General features: G+C 35.3%; 1 protein-coding gene across 2 annotated transcripts in view; it reads left to right on the forward strand.

Annotated features, from left to right (window-relative positions):
• The window catches only part of CEP126 (centrosomal protein 126), an 84,352-nt gene that overhangs the window by 18,130 nt on the left and 45,984 nt on the right, over positions 1-20,238 (forward strand). For both annotated transcript variants that reach the window (XM_026450087.1, XM_023208007.2), the window contains exons 3-4: positions 12,782-12,927; positions 16,862-16,973. Coding sequence is in view for 1 of the 2 variants with exons in the window: in XM_023208007.2 (XP_023063775.2) it covers positions 12,782-12,927; positions 16,862-16,973 (258 nt within the window). In the remaining variant the exon portion in view is untranslated. The remainder of the gene's footprint in view (positions 1-12,781; positions 12,928-16,861; positions 16,974-20,238) is intronic.

Here is a 20,238-nt window from a genome sequence, read left to right on the forward strand (position 1 = left end):
ACTACTCCCTAGGTTCTGTTGTTAAACTGTTGCCATGATGTTTATTTGCTCACTTCTTAAGAGTATTTCCAACAGAGGAAAATGATACCCGTAGCTATAGACTCGTGGGAAACTAGAACAAGTAGTTTGGCATATAGCTGTCATTTGATGAGATGGCTCACATTTGAGCCAAGGTGCTCCACATGTTTCATGAGGCAGAACTGCACATGTTAAACAGACGCTTCCAAAGTTGCTAAGGCAGATTGTGTTTCTTCTGCAAAAAAGACTAATTCCAGGGTAAATAGGAAGCAAAAATGTACTTTCTCAACTCTGAATTCTACAATGGTAGAGAAGCTTTCTCATTTTTATTGCCAGTTCCTTCTATTCTCACAGCACTTACCAGTGCCTGGCACCGAATAATATAAAAGGAATTCTGTAAATAGTCATGGAGTAATGAAAGAATATAGTAATCATCACTATGATTGCTTATTAAAACTTTTTATTATTGGCCTATCATTGAGTTCAGGAGTAGAAATGTCTGCTTATTGGTCACACTCCATCCCTGGTTTAATGTGGCTCAACCTAACACAGGCTTTATTTTCCCCAGTCCCATAAAATACTGCATGAAATTATTATTACTTTCTGTATACATTTTAGCCCAGAAAACCTGGCCACCGTGGAACAATATGAAATAATGCTGATGATAATCTGCTATCAAAATAACTTTTGGACAATAACAAGGAAAATACCACCTCTTAGCTTTGGAAATCCATCATTCATCATTGCCAAATATTGCTGAGTTGGTGGTTATTTTCTCAATTTCTCAAACATGCTAAGTTTTTTTCACTCTCAACTCAGGGCCTTTGCATACTGTTTCTGCCTACAGCACTTTTTTCCCCATTTTTAAAATGATTTTCCCGTGTGTATTTGGAGTTTTTTAGCTTAAATATCTCCAGAGAAATATTCTCTGTTTACCTCATTTAAAGTGGGTTCCCCTGGCTCCCTATCTCAAACTAGAGTTTCTTTACTTCCTAGCACTTATGACAATTAGTAATTCTTTGTGTACTTGGTTTTGTTAGCTTGCCTAGCTAGATAATAAATACCTGCCTGAACCATATCTGTTGTACTTACTGTTATATACTGAACATATACATTATTAAATCAAAATAATAGATAACTGCTTTTAAAAGTGCTCTGATTATATTTGAAGTTGACGTATAGTCAAACATTTATTAAACAATTATTTATTAAGCATCTACCAGGTACAAAGCCTTGTGTTAGGAACAGGAATTCCAGAAATTAAAATTTCAGGCTCTGCACTCAATGAACTTGGAGAGTATGATGGGGAAGACAGACAGTTAAAATGCAATTAATTATTTCATTTGACAATGGTATTGCATGCTGCTGTATTCCGAGCCCTATGCTATGTGCTGACACAGACACTGAACTTATGATACTTAGAGTCTGATAAGCAATGCAGAAAAGTAAATAATTACAATATAGTGAGATAAATCCTATGGGAAGGTTAAGCTTAGGGTTCCATGGGAAAACAAACTCATGTTATGTGTGGAAGTTGGAGATGAAAGTGCTTTCAAGAAAAAAAATTACAGAAAGGTTGTTACATAGTGTATACTTGTTTAAAACCAGATAGAATCAGGCTGCCTAGTTTAGACTCCCAGTTCTTCCACTTAATAGTTATGTGTTATGTGGCCTTGCACAAGTTACTTAACCTTTTTAAGATTCAAGGTTTTTGTCTGTAAAATGCTTACCTCAGAGAACTGCTGTGGGATAAAACAAGGTAATACATATAAAATACTTAGCATTTATAGTACCTGACCATACTAAGCACTTGTAATGAATGATGATCATTTTCACAGGTCACCTTATATGTAATGACAAACTTTGTTTTGCCAACAGCCTTCTCCCAAACATTCTTTCCAAATCAGTCCCTAGCACCCTGATAGTATCCCTCTATCCAAAATATAAATGCCAATCATATAAATGCTCACATGCACAGTGCTTTTGGGAAGAAAGTAAACATGGGAAACTTTCACCCCCAAGAACCCCCCAAAACAATTAAGACTTAAAGCAACTGAAGATATGTGATTATATTAGAAATTGTTTCTAGAACCCCAAATTGAGGAAAACATGGATGAAGTATTTTTTTGGATACATGATAAGGTCTGTGCTTATAGCTTCTGTTTACTCTATGATAAAGGATGTGAGAGGGAGGTAGAAAGTGATATCCTGGAAAGTGTGAAGATACTCAAAGATAGATAAAAAGGTGTCATCTTTGCTCTTTGTTGTCATTTCTGGCCATTGCTCTCCCTTTTCTCTAAAATCCTCCAGCTCTCTTCAAGCACATGCCATCAAAATATACTGCTTACCCCTCCTTTTCCTAACTGCAGTCATCTATAGATCCTCTGTGTCATTCCTTGAAAATTTTAGCAACTTGGCTCTTTTTGTCTCCCTACCACTATTCTAGTGATCATTCTTTGTGATTTTAGTGTCCACATAGACCATTCATCCAGCCTAATGATCTGTCATTTTCTTGAACTTCACCCATTCAATGGCACATCACCTCAACTATTACGAATTACTACTTCACCTCCAAAATCTCAATTTCAGTCATCTCAGTCTCTGATCTATATCTCCTATTTTTCCATGTCAGTTCCTCTAGTACTCTGAATTCAACAGTTCTAAAACCCCACCAGGTCCTCCAATCCATTTATCTTATTACCCTTTTTCTGTTAATCCCATCCCTCATGTTCTCACTTCTGTTCAAACTGAGCTTTACACTCCATAGTCTATCATTATCATTTCCCAGAATATACCCTCAAACCTCTTGCAGTCAATCTCCACCCTTCATAGCAACCACTGTTATAATTCCTATCATTGGAGTTAATTTTTCTGGTTGAGATTCATCCATGTATTAGTTCATTCTTATTGCTGAATGGTATTCCATTGTAAAAATATATCATAATTTATTTATCCATTCTTCTATTGATAGGCATGAGGTTATTCTAATTTGGGACTAGTAATAAAGCTGCTGGTGGAAAGATAATTATAACCAAAATGGTAAAACATGAGAGAATCCATAAGTAGGAAATCTTTTTGTGAATATACATTTTTATTTGTTCTGAGCAAACTAAAAGTAGAATTGCTAAATCTTAGGGTATGTGTATGTTTAACCATATAAGAAGGTGTCAAACAGTTTTCCAAAAGGTCTGACCTTTTTTACACACCCTCCAGCAATGCATGTGAGTCCCAGTGGCTTTATAACCTTCCCAGTCAGCCTTTTTAATTTTAGCTGTATAGTATGTGTAAATTGGGTTAGTTTGCACTTACCTGATGTGCCATTCCTAAGTTTTTTATGAAATATCTATTCAAATATTTTGTCCATGTTTTAAGTTGGGTTGTTTGTCTTCTTGTTGAATTGTAAGATACATATATATTCTGGGTACAAGTTCTTTGTCACAGATACATATTGCAAATATTTTCTTCTAACATGTGGCTTGCCTTTTCATTTATTTAATGAAATCTTTCAAAGAGCAGTTTTATATTATGATGACATACAATTATCAATTTTTTGTTCTATGGCTAGTGCTTTTTGTATCTTCTCTAAGACATTTTGTCCACCCCAAGGTCATAAAACTAGTCTTCTTGATTTCTTCTGGAAAGTTCATACTTACAGATTTTCAGTCTAGTTTTATCATTCATCTCAAATTATATGTGTGTAGTACGATATAAGGGTTGAGTAGTTTTTTCACATAAGTGTATTTAATTGCTCTAGCACCATTTGTTGGAAAATAATTTCCTTTCATCGGTGGCCTTGATGCATTTTTTGAAAATCAATTGAGGGTCTACTTCTGTGCTCTGTATTTTGTTCCATTGGTCTATTTACTCTTATACTAATACTACACTGCCTTGATTATTGTAGCATTATAGCAGGAATTCTCAACAGCAGTACTATTGACATTGTGGATGAGATAATTATTTATTATGGGGGGACTACTGTATAGGAATTTTAGGATGAAGTATAGGATGTTTAACAGTACCCTTGCCTGCTGTCCACTAGATACCAGTAGCACAACCCAGTCATGACCATTTAAAATGTCTCTAGATGTTGTCAAAGGTCCACTTGAGGGGGAAGGAGCAAAACTTTCCTCAGTTGAGAACCACTTCTTTATAGTGAAATAAGATAGTGTGTAGCCTCCGATTTTGTTTTGATTCAAGATAGTTTTGCTTATTCTAGGTATTTTTACTTTTCCCTATAAATAAATCTGCCTGGTTTTGAGTAGGATTGTGGTGAATTTGTAGATAAATTTAGACAGACCTGATAACAATTCTAATTGCATTAATAAAATTGAGTCTTGCAGTCTATGAAATCCATGAACATAGCTCATCTCTTCTCCTCTTTCCCCCACCCTTTATTTTGGTTGGGTTTTGTTTATTTGTTTGTTTGTTTAATTTCTCTCAGCGGCATTTTCTAGTTTTCAATGCAGAAGTCTTGCATGTCTTTGTTAAATGACTCCTAAGTATTTTGTATTTTGTAATGCTTTATTAATGAATTTATTTAAATTTCATTTTCAATTGTTTGTTGCTTATATGTTGAAATACAAATGATTTTTGTATATTGACCTTGTATTGTAAGAACTTGTTAAATTTTCTCATTAGTTCCAGGAGTTATTTTATATATTCTTTATGATTTTCTAGGTATATAATTATGTCATCTGCAAATAAAGAGAATGTAATGTCTGTCTTTCCAGTCAATATGGCTTTTACTTTTTTGTTGGCCTCAGTGAACTTTCTAGGAGTACTTCCAGTGCAATTGGGGAATAGAAGTAGTATGAGTAACCCTCTTTGCCTTTTACCTTTTGGGGAAGTATTTACTATTTCACCATTAACTACGCTGCTAGCTAGGGAATTCCGGTAGGTGCCCTCTATCAGATTGAAGAAGTTTCCTCTCATACCTAGCAAATTCTAGTTTGCTGAGAATTTTTATGAATGTGCATAGAATATTGTCAAATAGTTTTTCTAAATCTATTTTGATGATCATATCGCTTTCCTCTTTTTTGTCAATATAGTGAAATTCACTAATTTTGCATTCCATGGATAACCCTCATTTGGTAATGATGTGTTATTTTTATAAATTGCTGGATTTTATTTGCTAATACAGATTGAGTGCTCGTTATCTAAAATGCTCGGAACTAAAAGTGTGGTGGATTTTAATTTTTTTTTTTTGAACTTTTGGAATATTTGCATATACATAATGAGTTATTGGGATTGGGATTCAAGTTTAAGCATGAAATTCATTTATGTTTGATAAACACCTTATGCACATAGCCTAAAGGTAATTTTAATGTAATATTTTTAAATAATTTTGTGCATGAAACAAAGTTTGTGTACACTGAACCATCAAAAAGCAAAAGTGTCATTATCTCAGTCAACCATGTGGACAATCTGTGGTTGTTTGGTCATCACCACCATTCCTGAGTCTGAATTTATATGCTGCTCATAAGGAATCATTTTCTTGTAGTTATTCACACTTAACTAGTTAAAAGTAAAATATATGACAGATAACATTAACACAATGAAAAAGTAATGTGTTTAAGGTAAAGAACCAGTACAGGAGCATCACCAGAATACCTGTAATCAGCTGTCAGACAACAGCAACAGCAAACAAAGGCAGACTTTCAGTCTTCATGTCAGTGCTCAAAAGTTTCAAATTCTGCAGCATTTCAGATTTTGGATTTGTGGATTAGAGATGCTTAACCTGTATTTTGTGAAGGATTTTTGTGTAATGTCGATGAGAGAATTTGGGCTATAAATTTCTTTGCTTGTAATGTGTTGTTGGGTTTTGGAATCATAGTTATGCTGGCCTTATAAAACATGGCGGGGAGTGTTTTCTGCACTTCTATATTTTGAAAAAGGTTGTATATGATTGTCATTTCTTTTTTAAATGTTTGACAAAAAAAATTATATCTGAACCTAGAGTTTTTTGTGGGAAACTTGTTAATTATAAATTACATTTTATTAATGTGTAGAGGTTTTCATATTTTATTGTCTTTTGTGTCAGTTTTGGAAAGTAGTTTCTTTTAAGAAATTGGTCCATTTTACCTAAGTTGTTGAATTTATTAGTATAAAGTTGTTTGTAATATTCTCCTGTTATTTCTTAAGGCCTGTGGTATTTGTAATGATATCCTGTCTTGCATTCATGATATTATTAATTTTTGTTTTCCCGTTTTTTCTTCATTGTTCTTGCTAGGAACTTATCAATTTTCTTAACATTTTCCAAAGCAACTTGTCTGTGTTTTCTCTATTTTTTTGCTTACTATTTCATCAGTTTATTTTCTTTTTATTAGATTCTTTCTTTTTCAGGATAAATTTGCTCCTCTTCTATCTTGTTAAGGTGGAAACTGAAGTCATTGATTTTAAACCTTTCCCCTTTTCTGATATAGCATTTAAAATTATAAATTGGCCAAGCATGGTGTCTCACTGCCTGTAATCCCAGAACTTTGGAAAGCCAAAGTAGGAGGATTTCTTGAGGCCAGGAGTCAAGACCAGCCTGGGCAACAAATCAAGACCCCCCATCTCTACAAAAAAAAAAAATTAAAATTAAATAAAATTATAAATAAATTTTCTTCCAAACGCTCTTTTAACTGCATTTAACAAATTCAGTGTGCTGTATTTTCATTTTTATGTCATTCAAAATGTTTTTTTTTTTTTTTTTTACTTCTCTTTAGATTTTTTTCTTTGATCTGTGGTTTTTTAGTACGGTGTTTTCATTTTTTCTTTAATTTTCAGTTATTTGGAGCTTTTCTAGATATCGTAATTGATTTCTAATGTAAATGTGTTTTGGTCAAAGAACATACTCTGTACGATTTAAATCTTATGAAATCCATTAACACTTCTTTTATGGCTCAGCATAAGATTTTTATGGTGTACTTGGGGAAAGACTGTATTATTATTGTTGGGTATAAATTATTACTGTTGTAATGTAGCTGATAGCATTGTTCAAATATTCTGTATTTTGGAGACAGAGTCTCACTCTGTCTTCCAGGCTGGAGTGCAGTGGTGCGATCTTGGCTCACTGCAAGCTCCGCCTCCCCAGTTCACGCCATTCTCCTGCCTCAGCCTCCAGAGTAGCTGGGGCTACAGGCGCCCGCCACCATGCCCGGCTAATTTTTTGTACTTTTTCAGTAGAGACAGAGTTTCACGGTGTTAGCCAGGATGGTCTCAATCTCCTGACCTCGTGATCCACCCACCTCGGCCTCCCAAAGTGCTGGGATTACAGGCATGAGCCACCGCGTTCGGCCTCTTACTGACACTTTTGTCCAGTTGTTCTAAGAAAAGATGTTACAATATGCAGCTAGGATTGTGGATTTGTCTGTTTCTATCTTTAGTTCTGTGTTTGCCTTATGTATTTTGAAGGTCTGTTATTAGGTTCATACATCTATATAATTTTTGTGGCTTCCTGATGAATTGACCTTTCTATCATTATGAAATGTTGTATTTTATCTCTAGTAATACTCCATTTCTTAAAGTCCAATTTTTTTTTTTTTTTTTTTTTTTTTTGAGGCGGAGTCTTGCTCTGTCGCCTGGACTGGAGTGCAGTGGCCGGATCTCACCTCACTGCAAGCTCCGCCTCCCGGGTTTACGCCATTCTCCTGCCTCAGCCTCCCGAGTAGCTGAGACTACAGGCGCCCGCCACCTCGCCCAGCTAGTTTTTGTATTTTTAGTAGAGACGGGGTTTCACCGTGTTCGCCAGGATGGTCTCGATCTCCTGACCTCGTGATCCGCCCGTCTCGGCCTCCCAAAGTGCTGGGATTACAGGCTTGAGCCACCGCGCCCGGCCTAAAGTCCAATATTAATAGCACTCTAATAAATTTGTCTGATATTAATATACATAGTCAAAAACTTCATCTGATATTAATGTAGTCAAATAAATTTCTCAAGCTTTTCCATTCTTAGGTCTTCAGCCCGTGTATTTTTGCAGTTGGGTCTTACTTAGTATCCATTCCAGCAAGTGCTAAGTCAGAAACTGTGAAAGGTCTGAGATTTTGCCCTACTTGCAAGCTAATAATTTAGTTTACCATGATTTCACTCAGTACCAGTGAGATAGTTGTTAATTCACGTTGCCTGTTTTGAAATATTAAACAAATAACTTTTGTTTCCTTGTTTTCATGAGTGTCTGCCATATGACATAAATGTTTAGTGTCTTTTTTGATAACTCAGATACGAGATACCGAACGACTTCAAATACTTTAACTAGAGGAAGGCTTATAAACTTATGATTTAACAAATTCCCCTGAGCATCTAGGCAGCCATGGATTTCTCAAACCAACTCTCAGATATACAATTTTGTCTAGAGTTAGCTCCATATCAGCCATATTAAAGGACAGACCATCAAAGCATTTGCCCAGGAAACAAATCTGTAAGGATCACTGAAATGTCACTAACATAAATCAGTTATACATATCAGCTGACTAAGATTCCTTCCTTACCTAACTAGATAAATGTAAATTGTTCTCATTACCAGTGAAGTAGATAGTGCTCTAAAAGAAAAATACAATAGTACAAAAAAAAAATCCCTGGAACAGTCATCTCTGTTTTAAAAAATGTCATAGGTATAAGTTGTTTTATGCAGTTACATGCCGCACTATCAGCCATGAGACATAAAGACGACAGTTGCCTAAGTTGGCAGTTGCAGTGCACTGATACTCGGAAACTGAATAATGCATGATGTAGTGCTATTTACTAAGAAGATTTTAATATCATAAAACTAATTTCTAAAATCAAAAAAAGTTTTATTCTTCAGAAAAGCATACATAATAAATGGATGTAATCCTTTTAAAATAACATAAAGAAGAAAGTAAACAATTTTTGTTAATAAACATTTCTCCCCATCTCTACTAAATAAATGTTAACTGGTTTTTAATATACTGACTTAAAGTTATTATTCTGGTCATTTGCTTCTCTATAACAAACCACCCTAAAATTTAGTAGCTTAAAACAGCTTATTAAAAATCTGTGTTGCATGGCTGAGCTGGTTTATTCTCCCTTGGAAGTCTCATGCTATTGCACTCAGATTTGTGCTGTGGTTGGTGTTATCTGAAGATTCCACTTCATTGGATATCCAAGATAGTTTCTTCAGTCACATGTCTTGTGCTAGGCTGAGAAGGCTAGAACAGTTGGAACCAAGCCAGTTATCTCTCTCCACTGCTGTCTTGCCTGTTAGCTAGCTTGGGCTTCTTTTCAGCATGGTGATCCCAAAGGCACTAAAATTCTTACATGGGGTTGGGCTTTTCCTGGAGTGAGCATTCCAGAAGTCCAAGTTGGAAACTGCAAAATTCTAGCATGGTAAGTCACACAGTATCACTTCCATAACATTCTGTTGGTAATAAGAAAGTCACAGGGCCACACTGATTAAAGGGGAGGGGACTACATAATCCTGCTTCATTGAACATTATGTTTGGAGACTGACTATGGCTACCACAGGAGTGCTTGACATGTGATTTTATCTGCTTGACACATTATTTTAATCTCAAGAGCATATGAATGTAGAATTTGGAACTTTTTAAGTTGACTCTGTCAGCTTCTGCTAAGCAAGCTGTGCCTCCTTCCTCCCAACAGAAAGTAGAATACTCTATTATGACTCTCTATTTAATCTCTTTTTTCTCTGTCTTCAAAGACTACATTAAGCACATTCACATTGTTGTGTAACCATCATCATTATCCATCTCGAGAACTTCATCTTGCCCAACTGAAATTCTGTACCCATTAAGCACTAACTCACCATCCTTCCCTCCCCACCAGCTGGTAACCCCCATTCTACTGTCTCTATGAATTTGAATACTGTAGGTACCTCATTTAAAGTGAAATCTTACAACATTTGTCCTTTTGAGACTGGCTTATTTCACTTAGCAGAATGTTTTCAAGATTCATTTATGTGTAGCACGTGCCAGAATTTTCTTCCTTTTTAGACTGAAAAAAATTCCATTGTATGTCTATGCCACATTTTGTTTATCCATTCATCCATTTATGAACACTTGGATTGCTTCCACCTTTTGGCTGTTATGAATAATGTTACTATGAAAATGGATATAAAAATATCTGTTTGAGTCCCTGTTTTCACTTCTTTGGGATATAGTCCTCAAAGTGAAACTCTTTTATCTTATGGTAATTCTATGTTTAACTTTTTGAAGAATCAGCATACCAATTTCCACAGCTGCTGCACCATGTTACATTTCTACCAGCAATGCCTAAGAATTCCAGTTTCTCTACATCCTTACCAACAGTTCCTATTTTTTATTTTGTTTTGTTTTTTAAATAATAGTCATCCTAATTGGTGTGGTGTGGCATTTCATTGTGGTTTTAATTTGCATTTTCTTAATGATTAATGATTTTGAGCATCTTTTCATGTGTTTGTTTGTATTTGTATATCTTCTTTAGAGAAATTTCTATTCAAGTCTTTTGCCCATATTTTTAAATCAGGTTGTTTTGTTGTTGTTGAGTTGTTGAAGTTCTTGATATCAATCCTTATCAGATATGTGATAGGAAATATTTTCTCTCATTTCCTGTGTGGCCATTTTACTCTGTCGATAGTGTCCTTGGATCCACAAATGTTTTTAATTTTGATGAAGTTCAACTTATCTATTTTTCCTTTTGTTTGTGCTTTTAGTGTGATACCAAGAAATTATTGTCAAACCCAATGTCATGAAGCTTTTTCTGTATGTTCTCTTCTGAGTTTTTAGTTCTTATATTTGGATATTTGATCCACTTTGGGGTAATTTTTATATGTGCTGTAAGGTAAGAGTCCAACTATATTGTTTTGCAGTATCCAGATATCCAACACAATTTTCTATAAAGATTGTCCTTTTCTCATTAGATGGTTTTGGCATCCTTGTGGAAAATCATTTGACCATATAAAAGAGGGTTTATTTATGGGCTCTCTATTCATTCCATTAGTCTGTGTGTCCATCTTTATGCCAGTACCACACTGCTTTGATTACCATAAATTTGTAGTAAGTTTTGAAATCAGGAAGGGTGAAACATTCCGTTTTGGGTTTTTTTCTTTTTTTTTTTTTCTATATTATTTTGGCTATTCAGGGTTCCTTGACGTTGTATGTAAATTTTAAAGTGGATTTTTCTATTTCTGCAAAGAAAAAAAAAGTCATTGAGATTTGAGGGATTGAATAGATTGAAGGTAGCTTTGAGTAGTGTTGTCTTCTTAACAATATCTTCTTTGAATTCATGAACATGGTAGGTCTTTACATTTATTTGCATCTTTTTAAAATTATTTCAGTGATGTTTTACAGTTTTTGGTGTATAAGTCTTTTGCCTCCTTGGTTAAGTTTATTCCTAAGCATTTTTGTGCTATTGTAAATTAAGATTGTTTATTTCCTTTCTGGATTGTTCATTGTTAAGTGTATAAAGTGTACAGAAATGCAACTGGTTTATATGTGTTGATTTTGTATCCTGCAACTTTGCTGAATTCATTTATTAGTGATGGTTTTAGGTGGAATCTTTAGGGTTTTCTAAATATAAGATTATGTCATCTGGATTAGAGTTAATTTTACTTTTTCCTTTCTAGTCCGGATGCCTCTTTTGTTTTTTTCTTGCCTACTTGCTCTGGCTACAACTTCTAATATTATGTTGAATCAAATGGTAAAAGCAACTTCTTATCTTGACCTGGGGAGATTCTTGAAGGAGATTGTTTAGGGAGCTAAAAATCTTCTCCCCCACCTCTGGTGCTACATCACTACATTCTACCTATCTCATATGTTGGACCACTTGGAGATCTATAGTTCTCTATCACCTGAAAGTATATATAGTTCCCTTAATCAGAGCTATTTAGAGTAGAATAATGTTCTAGCCAGGAGAGGTCTTTAGAAAGATGGTTAATAGTAACCTATGGCACTAAAAATTCTAAAAGGGTTCTTACCAACCATCTCCTAACCCCATGCATTCTAAGGAGTTCCCTTTGGAGGTTTCTCTATCAGTGATTTGTAGGCTCATCTTTTTTTTTTTTTTTTTCATTTTCCAGCAAATAATTATTGAATCATACACACATACATGCGCGAACACACACACACACACACACAGTCTTCCAAGGACAAAATCAATTTTTGAGACAGTACAGCTTAAACTAGAGAACATAAATTTCAAGTGTCTGGGGGCAATCAGAAATAAATGAAATAAGAAAGTTAAGAAAAATAGGAAATGGCAGGGATTGGGGCAGGTGTTTGGAGCTATGTGTGATTAAGAATCCAGATTTGCCAGCTCTTCCAAATTTTGAAGAGAAACTGGAAATTCACATTTTTATGTAAATTTCCTGAATTTTTAGCACAGTTCCAACTTAAAATGACAGCCAATTTTAAACTTGTGGTCCAAAAGAAAAACATCTACAGATTTTATTGAATGCCTCATAATTTTCAAAGCTACTTCTTTCACTAATGAATTCATTCTTCACATTACAGAAAATGGCATAGCTTCCTTAGAAAAGGTTTTTTCCACAGGACAGTTTGCAAGTGGGAATAGATATGCAGACCTGTCAGAAATTAGAAAGGGACGCATTAGAGAATCTTCTCTTAGTTGCAAGAGACCTGGATAAAGTTCTGAAATTATATTTACAAAGAAATAAGTCTTTGGCAAACACTTGTTTTAAAAAATTTAAAATGTTATTTTTAAGTAAAATTTTGAAATATGAAAACATTGTTATATAATAAATGCATCATTTTGAAACTATTTTCTAAACTTACCACCTATTTCTGTTGCCTACTTTGTGTTTTAAATATAGAGCTTTTGAGGAAAAACGAAAAGAACAAGAAGAAAAAGAACACCAAATTAGAGAACAGATACTTCAACAAAGAAAACAGAAGTTTGAAGAAGTTACTGAAAAATTCCAGCGTGCCCATATTCCTCTTTCACAGCGGAGGAAAGCAGGTGCCTTAATTTCTAGAACAATATGAGAACAAAAATTGAAGTTTTAATCTCATTTGACTTGAGTATACAATAAAATCATAAATGAAGAAATGAAGCGGAAATAAACTAAAATGACCAATATAACTTTTGACTAAAAGCACTTTAACCAAATGAAAAACAGTTATTTGATTCAGGTGTAATTCAGAGAATACTGTTGGCTCTATTACTAAATTCTGAAACTCACAGTTTGAATTGGCTTCCAACTGGTTACGATGTTTTGTCTTTTTAAAATTGATTTGGTAAGTAGCTTAGTACAAAGAAAATTTAACGTTTGGGTTCAGAAAATTAGTGTCACATTTATTCTAGTATTTTTTAATGGTTTGGTTCAAATTCATATTTGAGAGACTGGCAGACCAAAAAGAAAGTCTACAGAGTAATATAATCCAACAAGATAAAGACTTGGAACCATTTAAGAATTTAAATAAGATTACGGTTGGTTCTTTGTATTATATCTACATTTTAGTACCTTAAATAGTAAGACAATTAACAGTATGTCAAAACTTCATAAAGAAAAGTGATAAGCAGAACCTTTATGTATTCAGCAAACTTACGGTATACTGTGTTGTACTTAGCCTTAGGCTAAGCTGAGATATAGAAAAATCTAACTGCATTCTACCATTAAAGATCTCACAACCTATTTTGGAGATGAGAGTGGTATAAGCAATGTCAATAATGTAATGATAATTGCTATGGTAGCAGAGTGTGTAAAGTGCCGTGAGAGCACAGAGGAAAGAACACTTAAACCTATGTCAGGACCTCAAGGACATCATTCTTGGAAAAATGACTAAGTCAGATCTTAACAAATGAGCATATTGCAAAGCAAACAGAAAATAAAAGGACATCCCAGGCAAAAGAACAGCTTGTACAAATAAATTATGTATTTCAGTGTATCTGAAGCATAGGATGGGGAAAAAAAGAAGAAAATGGATATGAAGCTAGAAAAAATAAAGGTAGCCAGTTCTCATAGAACTTTATATGCCATGCCAGGAATTTCATCTTTATGCAAAATACAGTCCACTTACAGTTTTTTTTTTATGAGAAAGCAAGCCATTGCTGTGTTAGTAATATTACTGTTAATAAGGGCAGCTAGTAAAACTGTGCAAAATAGCAATAGCTTCAACATGATAGGAGTTTATTTTTCTCCCGTATAATATGGAGTTCTGTGGTAGGCAGTTACGAGCTGGTTTGTTGATTATACTGAGTTGAGAGACAGAAGGATCATCTGTCACTCGGCTCAACAGTCTTTAGTATATGGTTTTTATCCTCACTGTCTTGGTCACATGGTAGCTGCCAGAGCTCAACTATCAGCAGGGTTCTAGGCAAGAAGAAAGGACAGGAAAAAAGGGTGCACCTCTGAGATCTCTGCTTGGCAACTTTATTTGCAAGGGAGTCTGAAAAAAATAGTTTTTTTAATGTGGGTATATTGCTACCCCTAACTATATAGGGTCTATAAGGAAAAAAGAGAAAATGCATATTAGGTGGGGAACTTGGGGTCTCTGTTATATAATTAGATTTGTTAAAAAGATAATTATAGTTACAAGATGGAATATCGATTGAAGAAGAAACTAAAGTAAGTAGACTAGTAGGATACTATTTAAATAATTATGGTGAGAGATGTTAAGCTCCTAAATTAAAGCAGTACATTGAGTATAAGAGATAAGAGTTACCATATTCATGCTTTTTTTTCCTCTTTCTTTTTTTTTTTTTTTTTTTTTTTTTGAGACAGAGTCTTGCTCTTCTCACCTAGACTGGAATGCAGTGGTATGATCTCGGCTCACTGCAACCTCCACCTCCCAGGTTCAAGAGATTCTCCTGCCTCAGCCTCCCAAGTATGTGGGATTACAGGTGCCCTCCACCATGCCCAGTCAACTTTTGTATTTTCAGTAGAAATGGGGTTTCACCATGCTGGCAAAGCTGGTCTTGAACTCCTGACCTCAGGTGATCTGCCCTCCTTGGCCTCCCAAAGTACTGGGATTACAGGCGTGAGCTACTGTGCCCAACCAGAGATACTTATTCAAGAGATATAATCACAGCCAGCTGAGGTGGCTTATGCCTGTAATCCCAGCCCTTTGGGAAGCCGAGGCAGGCGGATGGCTTGAGCTCACGAGTTCAAGACCATCCTGGGCAACATGATGAAACTCAATCTCTACAAACAATACAAAAATTAGCCAGGCATGGTGGTGCATGCCTGTAGTCCCAGCTACTCAGGAGGCTGAAGTGGGAGGGTCACTTGAGCCCAGGAAGCGGAGGTTGTAGTGAGCCAAGATCGCACCACTGCACTCCAGCCTGGGAAACAGAGTCAGACCTTATCTCAAAAAAATAAAAAAATAGACATAATCAATAGGATTCAGTTACTAATTTGATTGTGGTAAAAGAGGCTGAGCACGGTGGCTCACACCTGTAATCCCAGCACTTTGGGAGGCCGAAGGGGGTGGACCACCTGAGGTTGGGAGTTCCAGACCAGCCTGGCCAACACGGTAAAACCCCATCTCTAATAAAAATACAAAAGTTAGCCAGGCATCGAGGCGGGTGCCTGTAATCCCAACTACTAGGGAGGCTGAGGCAGGAGAATTGCTTAAAAACCCAGGAGGCGAAGGTCATAGTAAGCTGAGGTCACACCACTGCACTCCAGCCTGAGTGACAGAGCAAGACTCCGTCAAAAAAAAAAAAAGTGGTGGAAGAGAGGCTAGAAGGAGAACAGTGCCTCTATAAATTAGCAGAAAACCTTATTTTAAACGTTCAATAAATACTTTTTAAATTAATTGATTACTTTCATAGATGCATCCTTTATGATGCGAAATATCAGCAGACTATCCTATAGCTTTGCATTCTTCATGTAATCATCAGTTGATTAGGGAAATGGATTGTCTCTAGAGTTCAAGTTTGAACTAAACCTTACATAATAACATACTGTTTTTGCTTAAACATTCTAAATAAATTACAAACATTGTAATAATTGAAAAGTCTGATGACATATTGGTGTTTTAAAGGAGAAAAGAGGAAGATAGTTTGGAAGTACTCACGAAGAGCTAAAGCCAGAAATTCACTCACTCTATTTCTAGGCCTCGAGTTATTTATAGTATATGATACACTATAGATACCATGTATAGATAGTATAGTATATTTATAGTCTACGATGGGAGGAAAATAATGTCTCTATTTGAGGAGGTTGTAGGAGAATTAATGTCTTTAAAAGACAGCTATGCTTCAACTTGAACAAGAAAGAGAAGATAATATTTAGAGGGAAGTAGGGGAAAATAGAGTATGTTGAATACCAAAGTGCACAGTGGAAGGCTTTGAGAAAGTGGATATATATAGGACATAGCGTTATATTAAACGTTGTACAGGACAGTATATGGATGAGTGTCCATGATAATGTATGACCTTGAGCAAGTTACTTTGCTTCTATACGCTTTAGTTTCCTCAGTTGTAAAATTCAAATATACCTCATAGGCCATAGCGAAGGTTAAATAGTTTATGTGTATTAAGTGCTTAAAAATAAGGTCTGTAACTTAAGTGCCCAGGAAATGTTAGTTAGTGTTTTTGTATGTTCCCCTTTTCTTCATAGGAATATTTATAAATAGTGTCAGAAATTTATACCACTATGAGATCAAATATAGGGGAGTTTGCATGCCAGGATGAAAAGCCTGGACATTTCTCAGAGTCTCTTTTTTCCTGATAAATATTCTTAAAATTGATGATGAAAACTTTGAGGTAACACATTCTCTTTTGGGAACTGAATGTCAAAATTTAAAGTATTTACACTATTCTGAAAATATTTTCTTTTTACAAAAGTTTTAAAGTAATATTTTATCATTAACCAATTAAATTAGATGTAAAAAGACCACTGAAGATAAAGTGATTCAGCACTCTTTGGTCTTTATTATCTCTTTAGTTTTCCGAAAACCAGTTCCTCCATTAGAAGAGGCCCTCAAACAAATTCAGGAATCCAACTTAAAATCAGAAGTAAACCTTCCCTTTTCCCATAGACCAACAATAAGCTGGAGGTAAGTAATTTATGATTATTGTATACAATTATTATAATAATTGTATAACCATCCAGTTCCTGTGCTTGTCAGCTTTTTCATCAGCTATTCCTCACCTCTGTTTTAGAGTTTATTTTATTTTTACAGATTAAATTGAGGTAGAGTAGAATGTAAATTGCTCCAAAAATAGGTCAGAATTCCAGTTTCTTGTCTTAAAGTCTTTGGTGTTACAAAATACTATGTATGTTAAATAATTTTTTGTGGAACATATCATCAAAACACTTTAAATATTGATTTTGATATTTTGATTAAAATTTAATATCTTTACTGAGAAGAGAAAAATTATGTTGAATTGTAACAAATTTAGGTAAAAAGAGTAACTTTATGGTAGAAATGGGTTTTTCCTCACTAAAAATCTATCTTGGATGTCTTGAAAAGGCTAGTCTCCTGGTTCTTCTACAGGATAGCATAAGTGAATCATCTATAAGTAATAGGATAGACCAATCAACCAGTGGGTACCCTTGGACATCCTGTATCTTCCATTTATTTATTCCAAACATTTCTTAACGCTACTATATGTATAGAAGTAGATCAGGCATTATAAGGAGATATGGAGAAGTATATACTATTGTAAAATATAATCCCTAGTGTATAATCTAAAAGATAAGTGAAATCGTGCTTCAGAAATATAGAATAGTGCCAAATGAGTAATTACAATAATATATAAAATTCATTTATATAAATAACATCTACAATTCAGACAATAAATTATGTTAATATTTTACCTGTGCATAATGTTATTCCATTTTTAGAATATCTGTGGTCAATAGTTCCCTTGATTAGGACTAAGAACAAGTAAATGTATCTTCTTGATCCTAATTAGAGTTCAGGAAAGACCTCATGGGACAGAGAATTCTTCAGCAAGAAGAAAATAGTAGTTATTTGGAACAAGTGAATGGATGGCATTTTAGACAGAGAGATGAGCTGTGCAAAAGCCAACGGCAATCGAAGCCATGATATACTCTTGGAGTAAGAGCATGTGTACATCATAGAATGCAAAATACAGATGGCTTTGCCAGATACAAGATTGGAGGAATAAGTGCATCTGTATGCCAAGATGTATAAACTTTACCTTGAGGGTTTAAGAGGAGTCAATGAATAATTTTAGACAAATTAGTGATAAGGTGAAATTTTCTTTTTAAACATATTATTCCAATCCATTGTGAACACTTGTGGATAATGGATTGAAAGGTGAGGATATTTCAATAAATGTAGAAATTATATAGCCTAGAGCTCAAGAGAAACTTAGGCTAAAGGCATTTGAAGCTATGGTAATGCATATGGTCAACTATGGAGAGTATGTGTGTGATAAGCACTGAAGAACAGCAACATTTAAGCAAGTGGAAAAAAAAGAGACGCTTGCAAACAGAATGGCTAGAATGGCTCATATAGGACTAGGAGAGGTCCGTACCATGAAAACTAGGGAAGGATACATTTTCATGGGAAAAAAATAGTTTACAGAGATTTAATGACTTCTACAGAATCAGACATATAATGTCTGTCAATCAGGATCCTGGCAGGAAACAGGAAGCACACTTAAAAGAGGTGACTGAGAGGTTAAGTAAGGGACTATAAAACCAACAAGGGATGGTAAAGCACCCCCAGAACTGACACAAAGTCAATATTACCAACACAGACCTGAACTGAAAAGAGCTGGACTGTAGAAGAAGGAGGCTGGACAGGTCCTGTGGTCTTAGGGAGAGGAACGTAAGCCACTGCTAAACCAAGCCCAGCAGGGAGGAAGTCAGAGGAATAATTATCAAAAACCTCTTTCTTCTGTCACCCTCCTTTCTCCTTCTAGTCCCTTCCACTGGCCAAACTCAGCCATAAATCAAAGAGCAAGGGACGATTCAGTCTCTTGGAGCAGAGTCAAGTAGAGAAATGTGACAAATGAATCTGGAGAGGCAAAGAGAGAATATCCAACATAGAAACAATGTGTCCACTGTGTTTCACAACAAAAGAAGTTACTGGCAACTTTTGTCAGACCAATTTTAGTGCAGTGGTGGGGGCAGAAAATAAATTGCGATGAGTTGAAGAGAAATGGAGAGCAAAAAGGATAACAAGTTTAGTTTGACTGTGAAAGTTAGAGAGAGTGATAGGCCAATAGCCAGAGGAGATGTATGGCCAATATATGGCTTTTCCCTTAAGGGAGATCTTATGATATTTAAATATGAATATTAAAGTGATAAGCAACAGAATTATAGTCTAGAAAGGTAGAGTAGAATTTTAGTAAGTACTTATTCTGTGTTGGACATTGATTAGCATGGATTACACATGTGACTGAGATATGGTCCTCTGCCTAGCAAGGGTTTGCAATTACATTATAATACTGTTTGTTGGTCTTTACAACATAATACACATGTAATACTGCATAATGGGGGTTGTTACAGAAATACTAGCAAAGTAATAAAGAAGTACAGCATTGAAGGTAGAAGGTAGTCTTAAAGAATGAGTTAAGATTTATCAGAGAAGCATGTGTTGGGTGTTAGGCATGTGCAGTGCTACAGTGTTGTGAAAGGCATAGACCCCCGAGGAAATAGAACTTATTCAGAGTGGCAGGGCTATAGGATGTGTTGCTGATGGGACAGGGGATGATCTAGAAATGTAGATTGTGATCAGATGTAAAATGTTTGTATGTCTAGCAAGTGAGTGTGAACTTTATCCTGTAACCAGTGGGGAGCCAGTGGAGATTTTTCAGCAGGGAGTGAGAGCATCCTCTATTATTTTAGAAAGATAAATGGTACAAATGTTAGCGAATGGAGAAGATAGAGACAAATTGGAGGCAAGGAGACCAGAGAGGAAATTATTGGAATAACCCGAGGGATAGATCCTTACTGCCTAAACCATAACAGTGCTATTTTATATAGTGAAGAAAGGATGGATCTGATAACAAAAGGTTTTGAGTAGTGAGAGGATGAGAGAGAAGAAAGAATGAAGATAATGTGCTTTCACAGTGCAGAGAAGTAACATGAAGAAATAAGAGTTTAAGGATATTGATCAACTAGAATTATAAGCATTGAAGTATAGGCTGGGCATAGTGGCCCATACCTGGAATTTCAGTGCTTTGGGAGGCTGAGGAAGGAGAATTGATTAAGGCCAGGAGTTCAAGACCAACCTGGACAATATAGCAAGACCTCATCTCTACACACACATAAAATGTAAAAATTAGCTGGGCATGCTGGCACACACCTGTAGTTCTAGCTACTCAAGATGAGATAAAAGGATC

The sequence above is a fragment of the Piliocolobus tephrosceles genome, chromosome 13 (genome assembly GCF_002776525.5).
Source record: "Piliocolobus tephrosceles isolate RC106 chromosome 13, ASM277652v3, whole genome shotgun sequence".
In the NCBI taxonomy this organism is placed as follows: Eukaryota; Metazoa; Chordata; class Mammalia; order Primates; family Cercopithecidae; genus Piliocolobus; species Piliocolobus tephrosceles.